Source organism: Rhincodon typus, chromosome 16, assembly GCF_021869965.1.
Source record: "Rhincodon typus isolate 14 chromosome 16, sRhiTyp1.1, whole genome shotgun sequence".
Classification (NCBI taxonomy): domain Eukaryota; kingdom Metazoa; phylum Chordata; class Chondrichthyes; order Orectolobiformes; family Rhincodontidae; genus Rhincodon; species Rhincodon typus.
This window is the reverse complement of record NC_063347.1, coordinates 49,610,687-49,622,495: the sequence shown is the minus strand read 5'-3', so window position 1 is coordinate 49,622,495 and position 11,809 is coordinate 49,610,687. Positions and strand designations below refer to the sequence as shown.

Below are 11,809 nucleotides of genomic sequence, written 5' to 3'. Positions count from 1 at the left end.
CTAAGAAGACAAAATTAGAGCAAATTTTATTTCTGATGATGAACACCTCCTTTCTCATTCTTGCTTTTTTGTTTTGGTCATCCAGCATTTTACAGGGAAGTTAAACCGAAAAGTATTTCTGCCACCACCCAAGGTCCATCTACCTCCTTTAAAGAAGCTCGATGTTTGGTTTTCAATCAACTTTCTTCTCCCAGTACAGCCAGGACCAGAAAATCTGGGCTGAGAAAGGAACATACTTATATATCCACATGTAAACCGACTTCTTTTAAATTGGGGGTTGCCGGCTGTGCCAACATTTATTTCCCATCCCTAACTGCCCAAAGGACAAGTGACTCAACCACATTGCTCAGTGTCTGAAATCACATGTAGGTTAGACCAGGAAAGGACAGCTGATTTCCTTCCCGAGAAAAGTGAAGGACATGGACTTTTACAATGATTGACAGTGGTTGCCATTGAGCTAACTTTTTATTCCAGAATTTTGCCAAATTCAATTTACCCCAGAGAATTGGCCTGGGATTCTGGATTGCAAGTCCTGTGACATTACCACAACACCACTACCTCCCCTTAAATTCAGAGACTCCAATAAATTTGACTATGGACTGCACAACATAGCACAGACATACTGATATACAAATCAAATATTTTAACCTATTTATCAGTTGAATATTTTCACAGAACACATCATAAAATGAGACAGAGATTTAAAAATGCCCATGTTAATAAATACCTAGAATTGTGTATCCTACCCAATCCTTAGCCAGCATAAGATTGAGGCTTTCTTCTTATAGACAGTGATCACCAATATTACATGAATATGTGGGAGGTTTGTTTAACAAAATGCGCTAATTATAAGATGTTCATAGCAGTAGTAGTTTTTTTTTATTGCTCATCAGAATATTCACAGTACTGTCAATTAAATCTGCATGGCAATTCCCTTACTTGGCAATGATCAATCAGTATCTGGGATTGTCAGTATTTAATCATCACAAATCGAAGTGTTTTTCTTTGGCAGTACTGCCAAAGTACAGTTAGTTGTTTAATTGTTTTACTTTGCATACTGGTTATGATTTGTCTTTTATAGGTCATTCATTATACATTGGATGTTAGATTGTAGATGTGATGACTAAGTGATTGAGACATTGGAATTAAAATCCAATGAGTTTTTCCCTGTGTCAGTTTGAGCAGTGTTCAAAGCTGATATCTCCAAAGTTAGAGATAATGCTTACTCGTTGTGGTTGAATTGATAATGTTCTCAGCTCTGGACCAAAAAGTTAAGGTTCAAGTCCCATTTCAGATGTGAGTACAAAAACAATTGGGGAAAGCAGTGGCTTCATGGTTAAAATTGCTGGCTTAGAATTCCAGCAGGCCAGACTAATGCCTTGGGAATATTGATTCAAAGCCCACCACAGAAGCTAGTGGAATTTAAACTCAGGGCTCCTTCACATGCTATTCAATAATTATGATTTCATCATTTCCAAGAGAGTATAAACGACTGGAACCTTTTTGCAAATTTCAAGATGGTGAAATCTGCTCAGAATAATACTGTGGATTTTTCCAAAGATAAATTCATATTTGCATTGTGAATTCACTTTTTACATTCATTAGAATCCAAAGAATATTTGAAATGTACACTTGTTGCAAAAGTAAGCACAATAATTCTAAGTGGTTCAACCTGTACCATTTCCCCACAGATTGCAAACATAATTAATGCAAATCCACAATATTAATGCATAATTAGTACATCTGTCTGAACAAGTACACAGAGGAAATTAAATCTATGATTCATTCATAAGAGCTGACTAAACCAATAAAGGCAATGCCCTTATATGTATGCATGTTCAAAAAAAAATTAGACTTTTCTTTTACTTACTTATTTATATTCTTTTAACCTCAATTAAACAGAATAAAAAAAATTGGGTTCAACTCCATGACGGGAAGGGTTGAAATACCAGCAATTTCCTTTACCAACAGGTCCAAGTGACAAGGTAAACTAGATGGGACAATTGGACTTTCTATTTTCTCCTCGATGCTGTTGGAAAAAAACACTTACTTTGTTTTAAACTTGAGGTATTGAGGTATCAATAATTCTAAACACTAAAATTCACCCAAGCTACACATCCCTCCCCTGGATCAGTATGCACTTCAAAAGTAGTGAGGACACAGGCTCCCTTCTAATTAATAGCCCCCTGGAATCTCTAATCTCAGCCAAACAGAGAAGGAATTTCTCGAGTTGGAGAAAAAAAACCTTAGATGGTGAATTACCAATACCACTTGCAAACAGTCACTGTTAGCTTGCCTATGAGCAGCTTTGGCCAAAATCTGACTCAGCCCTACAAACGAAAGAACTCAAAGGAAAAGGAAGCATATGTAAGGTTTAGGAAATTGAAATTAAACAAGGCACTTGAGGAATGTAAAGAACCAGGTAAGAATTTAAACAAAGAATTAAAAGGGCTAAAAGGGGCAATGAAGTGTCCTTGCTAAGTAGTATTAAGGAGAATCCTAAATCATGTCATATTTATATTAGGAGTAAGAGGGTATCTAGAGAAAGAGTAGTTCCACTCAAGGACAAAAGGAGGAAATTTATGCATGTAGCCAAAGGAAGTAGGTGAGGTTCTTAATGAGTACTTTGTAGTGGTATTCATCAGGGAGAAGGACATGGATGGCAGTAAGTTTCGGGAGGAATACGTTTGTATTCTAGGGCATGTTGATATTAAGAAGGTGGTGGTGTTGAGTGTCTTGAAAATTGAAAAACATCAAGGCGGACAAGTCCCCAGGGCCTGATGGATTCTATCTGAGGATACTGAGAGAGGCAAGAGAAGAGATTGCTGGTGCCTTGGCAGAGATCTTTGCATCCTCTTTAGCCACAGGTTAGGTTCCAAAAGACTGGAGAATAGCCAGTGTTGTTCCTTTGTTTAAGAAAGGCAACAGGGACAATCCAGAAAATTATAGGCCGGTGAGCCTTACATCAGTGGTGGGGAAATAACTGAAGATGATTCTTAGTGACAGGATTTACTCACATTTGGAAAAGAATGGAATTATTAGGGATAGTTGGCATGGCTTTGTGCAGAGGAGGTCTTATCTCGCAAATGTGACTTTTTTTTGAGGAAATGACAAAGATTATTGATGAGTGTAGGGCAGTGGATATTGTCTATATAGGCTTTACTGAAGCATTTGACAAGATCCCTCATGACAGGCTGACCCAGAACTCATCCGGGATCTATGATGAGTTGGTAAGTTGGATACAAAATTGGTTTGGTCATAGATAACATAAAGGGGTGTTTTGCTGACTGGAGGTCCATGATCAGTTGTGTTCAGCAAGGATCAGTGCTGGGACTTCTGTTCTTTATATGTTTTGGATGAAAATATAGGTGGTCCGATTAGTATGTTTGCAAACACCACAAAAACTGGTGGATATGTGTGTAGTGAGGAAGCCTGTCAAAGTATACAAAAGGATGTCGATCAGTTTGAAAATTCGGCAAAGAAATTACAAATTGAGTTCAATCCAGACATGTGTGAAGTGAGGCATTTTGGAATGTCAAATGCAAGAGGAAAGTACACAGTAAATGGCAAGACCTTTAGCAGCATTGATATACAGAGGGATCTTGGGGTGCAAGTCCATAGCTCCCTATTAGTGGCAACTCAAGTGGATAAGGTGGTAAAGGAGGCGTATGGCATGCTTGCCTTTATTAGTTAGGCATTGAGCATAAAAATTGGCAAGTCATGTTGCAACTGTATAAGACTTTAGTTAGGCCACATTTGGAATAATATGTGCAGTTCTGGTCATCACACTTTAGGAAGGATTTGAAGGCTTTAGAAAGGTTACAAAAGAGGTTTACCAGGATATTGCCTGGATTGGAGTATATTATCTATATGGAGATGTTGGGAAAACTTGGATTATTTTCACCCGAGTTTTGGAGGCTGACAGACGACCTGATAGTAATATATGAAATTATGAGAGACATGGATAGGGTGGACGGTCATGGAGGTTTTTCTCCGAGAGTGGAAATGTCAAATACTAGGGGGCATAGGTCTGAGCTGAGAGAGGGAAAGTTTAAAGGAGATGTCAAGGCAAGACTCTCTACATAGTGTGGTAAATGTCTGGAATGCACTGCCAGGGAAGATGGTAGGAGTAGATATGATAGCAACGTTAAAGAGGCATTTAGACCGACAGATGAACAGGCAGGGAATAGAGAGATATGGACCATGTGCAGGTAGAAGGGATTAATTTAGAAAGGCATCCTGGTTGGCGCAGGCATAGTGGGCCAAAGGGCCTATTTCTGTGCTGTACTGCTCTAAGTTCAATGATCCCTTTGACTGTATAATAATGGGTGGCAAATGAAAGCTGAAAGCAAAGGAGATAATAGCTTAAAACAAGAAGAATTTAAAATGAAACTAACAACACGGTACCACTCAGACATTTAGCATAAACTTCAGCTTCACTACAGATGCGAAATGGGCTGTGGCAGATTAGTTGTGTGTTGTACATCTGGCCTGATAAGTCCTCTTTATTGTCAACTCGAGTGAAACATCAATCAAGCAGAAGATATAGTTTGTGGCCAAACCACCATTACCCATTTAATGGCCCTGACCCACAGCAAATTTTTACAATCCCTCTCCAACCTCTGACCCTTTAGCTGGTAGGACCACAGTGTGGAGAAGGCTGAACTATACGGAATAACTTCTAATTGGAGAGTTCTGCGCTTTTTAAAAATAAGGTCCTTTATTTCCTTTTCTAAAATCTCACTGGAATGTGCCATGCATTCAATGGAAAGCACCAAGTAGGGATTTAATACAGGAACTATTGATCAAATCATTTGTTACATGATGGTTAATGAGGGTTGCTTGATTGGACTGAAGTTTCTGACAACCTCCTCCGTATTGGATTATTGACTGCATTGAAAATTGGCACACAGCTGAATGTGTGGTAAAGAGCTTTTGGTTTGGAGTATTCATAGCAAAGGTTAAATTGCTGAGAGGATTCATGGACATTAGTTTAATGTGTGAGCAGGTCATTCATAGCTTTGGATTTCACGGCAGATGAACTGCACAGAGCTTTAATATGAGGGGGAGTCTTTTACTGCGAGCTATAATCCCAGTAAGCAGTTTCATGAGCCCATTGGATCATCACAAATTCCATTGTTCAACATACCGCACAGGAACATCTCTGGCTTTCAGTGCACGATACAGCTCAAGGCCTTGTGATGGGTGAACCCGTTTGTCTTTTTCACCCAACATTATCAGAACTGGAGTTCTTACCTGAAAAGGCAAAATTACTGCCTTTACTTTCCTCAAAGAGATCTGACACTATATTTAGTAAAATTAAAGTGAGAAATGCAATTCCTGGGAATTAATACCTTTTAACATTAATTTTGTTCAAACCAAAAACTTAATGACTTCCTCCTTTCTCCACAGCTGGTTCTTCAGTGTTAAGGTAATAAGCCCGCACTGGTAGATATGCCATAGAAGTGGTGACAAAGTGATAAAGAGCGTGACTTCATTTCAGTGGTTTAAGTTGATTTTATTCCAAATTGCAAATTTTCCTTCTCAGTCAAGTGCATGCGAAATGTTGCTTCAGGAGAAGCTGATGAAAAATCTAGAGAACCTGATCCTGCTTATAAATGGATAGACTATACATAATGAGTGAAAAAAGGTAATATTTTAATGATGTCTGCCTCTCTGTACAAGTAAAATTGATAGAATGCTGATTTCCCAGATTTTAAAGGCTTCAAGGGGAATGAGACAAAGTGGGAATATAGTATTGCGATAGAGAATCAGCCATTATAGAAACATAGGAATAGCCCCTTGAGCCTGCTCTGCCATTCATTAAGATCATGGCTGATCTGTGGCCTAACTCTATGTGTGCGCCTTAGGCCTATATCCCTTCACACTCTTGCTTAATAAATTTAAATCTGATATAGACTTTTTTTAAAACAATTGAATTAGCAATAACTGCCATTTGAGGAAGAGTGTTCCAAATCTCCACTGGGCAGCACAGTGCTCAGTGGTTAGCACTACTTCCTCACAGCACCTGGGACCCGGGTTCGATTCCATCCTTGGGCGACTGTCTATGTGGAGTTTGCACATTCTCCCTGTCTGTATGGGTTTCCTCTGGGTTTCCTCCCACAATCCAAAGATGTGTAGGCTAGGTGGATTGGCCATGCTAAATTGCCCGCAGTGTTCAGGGATGTGTAAATTAGGTGGGTTATGGGCTGACGGGTCTGGGTGGGATGCTCTGAGGGTCGGTGTGAACTTGTTGGGTCAAAGGGCCTGTTTCCACACTGTAGGGATTCTATGATAGAATCTTCATAGAGTCAATGATATCTATGATACTCTTAATTTGTAGAAGTACTTTCTAACATCTCTCCTGAATGGGCTGGCCCTAATTCTTCGATTGATCATATTGAAAATAGCTGAATGACCTATTCTGCTGCTGATTTCTATCATTTCAAGACTGATGGGAAAATGACTGAAGGTTTACTGCATCATTCACACAAAATGTCCTCAAATCAACCTCCTACTGCACACATCATTGGTATGTAAACATGTAAAGATAGATTGTGTTGGAATTACAATTATATTCATGAGCTGTATAAAAAAAAACTGGAAGACACTGAACAGAATTTAAAAAGATTTACCAAGGAATTAAATCCACAATTTAATGCAGGCTGTGATCCACCTGACTACAGAATGTCAAATGACTTTGGAAAATAGCCACGCAAAGTTTTTATGGAGACAAGAAACAAGGATTTATTGCCTTAATTGCTGGAAAACCTGGCTTTGGAAGACACTATGGTGCTCCTGTACTGATGGGGAAAGGGAAAACTTTCTGAACTCGATTTCTGTTCCAAATATAGGGATTTAGAAGGAAGGAAGAACGTGTCCAAAATCTGCAGGAAAGCTGTAAGTCTCTCCCTCCCTCTTTTGGCTGAAGTCTTTGGAAACCTGATAAAGTTTCCACATGGCAGTATTTTGACTACCTTGTGAACAGTGAGAACTGTGACCATTTTTCAAAGACCTGGAATCAGCAATGACTTCCATCCAACTGAAGCTGGTTTGGAAGATCTTTCATCGGTCTATGGCTATTAGCAATTTGATTTTTTTTTTCCCGAACAGAAAACCCACTGGACCGTGAGAATTCATAAAATCTTAAAAGCAAAAACAGAAATTGCTGGTGAGATTCAGTTACAATAACTCTAGACCAAGTAAGACTGTGCACCAGCATGCCACAAGCACAGAAATTCTACACTTCAATTAAAACAAACTGTCCTCGGTTCAGACAAGTCTTGTACCCAAACTTTGCAGAAATATCTCTTTTTAAATGCAGCAAGAACAAAAATGTACGACTTACCTGAGACACTTTTGTGATAGGTGATTTGCTCAGCAGAGCGGTCAGTAGAGATGGACTTAGCAATTGGTCTGGGGCAAAATCAAAGCCAGCCTGCACCATGGTACTGTTGAGGGAAATCATAGCACAAATCACAACACCAGATATTTAGCAAAATGTCTGTTTTGTTGATAATTATAATCCCACGCGTCTTACAACAAGGTTTGACTGCACTTTAAAGGCAGGTACATCTAGACTGAGCAATGAAGGCAAGCATTACAAACGCCTTTTTAACCATCCTGTCTATATGTGATGCAAACTTTAAAGAATTGTGTACCTGCACCCTTATGTCCCTCTGTTCTACAACACTATCCAAGGTCCTACCATTAATTGTATAAGCACTACCCTTGTTTGTTGTACCAAAATGCAATACCTCACATTTATCCAGATTGAACTTCATCTGCCATTTTTCAGCCCATTGATGCATTTGATTAAATTCCCTTCGTAATTTTAGAAAACCTTCTTCACTGTCTACAATGCCACCAATTTTGGTGTCATCCGCAAACTTAATAACCATGCCTTCTGTATTCCCATTCAAGTCATTTACATCAATTCTGGATTACTGTGTCTGGTTCTGGTCACCCAGTTATAGGAAGGATATCATCAGGCTGGAGAAGGTTCAGTAGAGATTTACCAGGATGTTGCTGGATATGGAAGATTTGAGTTATAAAGAAAGGCTGGATAGGCTGGTACTTTTTTCACTGGAGCCTAGAAGGTTGAGGGGTAACATAACAGAAGTTTATGGAATAATGACAGGGATGGTTAGAGTTTATGATAGTCGTCTTTTCCCTAAAACAGGGAATTTGAAGACAAGAGGGCACATTTTTAAGGTGAAAGGAGAGAGATTTAAAAAAGATATAAGTGGCAAATTTTTTAAACGGAGGGTTGTTCGCGAGTGGAATGAACTTCTTGAGGAAGTGGTGGATGTGGGTACAATTACAACATTTAAAAGACATTTGGATAGGTACATGAATAGGAAAGGTTTGGAGAGATATGGACCAGGAGCAGGCAGGTGGGACTAGTTTAGTTGGGATTACGTTCGGTAAGGACTGGTTGGACCGAAGGGTCTGTTTCTGTACTGTATAACTATGACCAGACTCACATCTCTATTACTGAGATAATATATCGATTAGGTCAGACCGCTGCAATGTCCTCTTTGCCCAAGAGGTAGTGAATGAGAGACAGCAAATATTTCAATTTGCTTTCCCTCTGTGAATAGGGCCAGGACAGCCTCTATTAATCTTGTTCCTAATCCAATTTGATGCAATCCACAAAATCCCTACATTGCGGAAACAGGCCATTTGGCCTATTGAATCCATACTAACCCTCCAAAGAGCATCCCACACATACACACTCCCCTACCCTACCCCTGCAACCCTGCATTTCCTATGGTTCGCTCACCAAGCCTGCACATCCCTGGACACTTATGGGCAATTTAATATGGCCAATCGACCTAATCTGCACATTTTTGGACTATGGGAGGAAACCAGAGCACCCAGCGGAAATCTACGCAGACACGGGGAAAATGCACAAACTCCACACAGACAGTCACCTGAGGCCGGAATTGAACCTAGCACTGTGAGGCAGCAGCACTAACCACTGAGCCACTGTGCAATCTGAAATGGGCATCAAGTTGACATCTTAACATTGTGTGTGTATTTAGCGCTGCTGTGCATGGCACCATTGCACCACCAGCATTGTGGCTTTTTGAATAACCAGTGCTCCCAATTCCCAAAAGCTACTGAACTGATGGAAAAATGTTTAAGGAAAAATTCATTCTGGCCATCTTTTGAAAAAAAAAGTACCAACAGTACCAGAGAACAGTATGTTGCACTATTGTGGAGTAATTAAAAAATAAATGCAATCAACTGACAATGTTGGAATTTGTGGAAGTGCCAGATATTGAATGCATTCATCCCAAGAAAATTAAAGTTATTGCAATAATAATGATTACAGACAGCCACCTTCTCCATTGCATCCTGTGCAGCAAGTTCTTGCTTAATGCTGACTTAGTCAACACTGTTTTGTTTTAACTTTATCGATGAAATAGCGAAAAATTTCAGCTGATGTTGAGAATTTCACTTCATGATGTTTGCCACAGATTTCCTGTTCTGTGGCTTCCATATGCAATTGACCCTTTCCCCTGCACTTCCACTCGTACCTTCAATGCTGAAGGTGAGCTTTCCTACCAGCTCCCATTCTCACCCTCTGTTACTGCTTCTGAAGTCTCCTGCCTGTTGCCACTCCCAGGGATGTTATCCATGTGCACCTCTTCCCCTACTCCCACTAGGTTTAATGACTTTGAGAGAGTCAGGGGTAGAGCTGAGTGTAGTGGCCATCACCAAGGTGGTGGTGCTGGGGTAGGTGAAAGATCTGAAGGTGAATCAGATGGATGAGGAAGGAAGCAGAAGACAGGAAACTATAGGTCGGTTAAGCCTGATCTTGGTCATTGGTAAGATTTTAAGAGTCTATTATTAAGGATGAGATTGTGGAGTACTTGGAAGCGCATGGTAAAATAGGGCTGAGTAGGCACAGCTTCATCAAGGGGTGTTCATGCCTGACAAATATGTAAGAATTCTTTGGTGGTGGTGATAAGCAAATTCAAAAGACAGCCAGTGGACATGATCTATTTGGATTTCCAGAAGGCCTTTGATAACATGCCGCGCGCGAGGCTGCTAAATAAGATACAGCCCATAGTGTTAGGAGCGAGCTACTGGCATGGATAGAGGATTGGCTAACTATGAGAAATCAAAGAGTGGGATAAAGGCTCTTTTTCAGAATGTCAGCTGATGACTAGTCAAGTTCCACAAGGGTCAGTGTTGGGCTCACAACTATTCACGTTATACATTAATGATCTTAATGAAGGCAAGTTGAGGCCTGGGTCAGATCAGCCATGATCTTATAGAATGGCTGGCAGGCAGGCTTGAAGGGCTTGAAGCCCATGCACCACAAGTGAATTTTAAAAACGGATTGTTGCTAAGTTTGCAGGTGATACAAAGATAGGTGGAGGGACAGGCAACGTAAAGGAAATGGGAAGGTTGCAGAAGGACTTGGACGGACTAGGAGAGTGGGCAAAGAAGTGGCAGATGAAATACAATGTGGGAAAGTGTGAGGTTATACACTTTGGTAGGAAGAATAGAGACATAGACTGTTTTCTAAATGGGGAAAGGCTTTGGAAATCTGAAGCACAGGTCTTGTGTCTTATGGGAGTCTTAGTTCAGGATTCTCTTAAAGTTAACATGTAGGTTCAGTTGGCAGTTGGGAAGGCAAGTGAAATATTAGTATTCTAGCTCTCTTGAAATAAATACAAGAGCAGGGATGCATTGCTGAGGCTGAATGAGGCTCTGGTCAGACCGCATTTAGAATATTGTGAGCAGTTCTCAATCCTGTATCTAAGTACGTGCTGACCTTGGAGGGGGTCCAGAGGAGGTTCACAAGAATGACCTAGGGAATGAAGGGCTTGTCATATGAGGGGCAGTTGAGGACTGTGGTTCTGTACTCGATGGAATTTAGAATATTGGGGGGGGGGTAGATCTCATTGAAATTTGCAGAATACGGAGAAGCCTGGCTAGATTGGATATGGAGAAGTTTCCACTGCGAGGAGACAGCAGAATCAGAGGTCCCAGCCTCAGATTGAACGGATCACCCTTTAGAACTGAGATAAGGAGGAATTTCTTCAGAGAGTTGTGAATTGTGGAATTTTCTGCCCTAGAAGGCTGTGGAGGCCAAGTTATGAAGTGTCTTTAAGATTCTCTACCCCATAGATTTGTGGAGGCTAGATCCCGGTAAATATTTAAAGAGTAGGTAGATAGATTTTTGGAATATCAAGGAGTTGAGGGCTATGAGGAGTTAGCATGAAAGGCAAGTTGAGGCCAGGGTCAGATCACCATAATCTTACAGAATGGCAGGCAGGCTTTAAGGGCTGAACTGCCTACTCCTGCTACTCCCTATGTTCTTATGTTAACATTTAGGGGTTCCTGGTCATGTCAGATGCAGCCATCTCCAGTCATTGCTTCAGCTTGAAATTGAGAATAGCAGTCGATTACACTAATGTGACATCTCCCTTTCCCACACCAGCAATTCTGACAATTATTGTGTTTTAAAAACAAAATTCATGGAACGAGGGTGATTCTGGCTAAGCTAGCATTTATTGACAATCTACAATTACCCTTTAGAATGTGGTGGTGAATTGCCCTTCTTGAACCACTCTAGTCCGTTAGTGCAGTACAGTTTGGAATGGGGTTTCATGAACTTAACTTAGTGACAGTAAAATAACAGTGACATAATTCCAAGTCAGGATGGTGTGTTGCTTGACAGGAACTTGCAGATGAAGGTGTTCCCATGCATCTGCTGCCCTTGTCTAAGTAATAGAGGTTGCCGTTTGTAAGGTACTACCTAATGGGCCTTGGTGAGTTGCTGCAGGGG

At 40.5% G+C, this 11,809-nt stretch overlaps 1 protein-coding gene across 11 annotated transcripts in view; it reads right to left on the bottom strand.

Moving 5' to 3' along the window:
• Positions 1-11,809, bottom strand: part of LOC109914530 (acylamino-acid-releasing enzyme-like) — a 136,872-nt gene that overhangs the window by 51,181 nt on the left and 73,882 nt on the right. For 4 of the 11 annotated variants that reach the window (XM_048606262.1, XM_048606265.1, XM_048606264.1 and 1 more), the window contains exons 21-23: positions 7,349-7,451; positions 5,150-5,256; positions 1,871-2,029 (exon numbers count right to left, since the gene is read on the bottom strand). In XM_048606262.1, the coding sequence (XP_048462219.1) occupies positions 1,891-2,029; positions 5,150-5,256; positions 7,349-7,451 (349 nt within the window). In that variant the 3' untranslated portion in view covers positions 1,871-1,890. Of the gene's footprint in view, positions 1-1,870; positions 2,030-3,762; positions 5,257-7,348; positions 7,452-11,809 lie in introns of those variants that run through there. The other 7 variants (XM_048606267.1, XM_048606266.1, XM_048606270.1 and 4 more) reach the window with 4 other exon arrangements.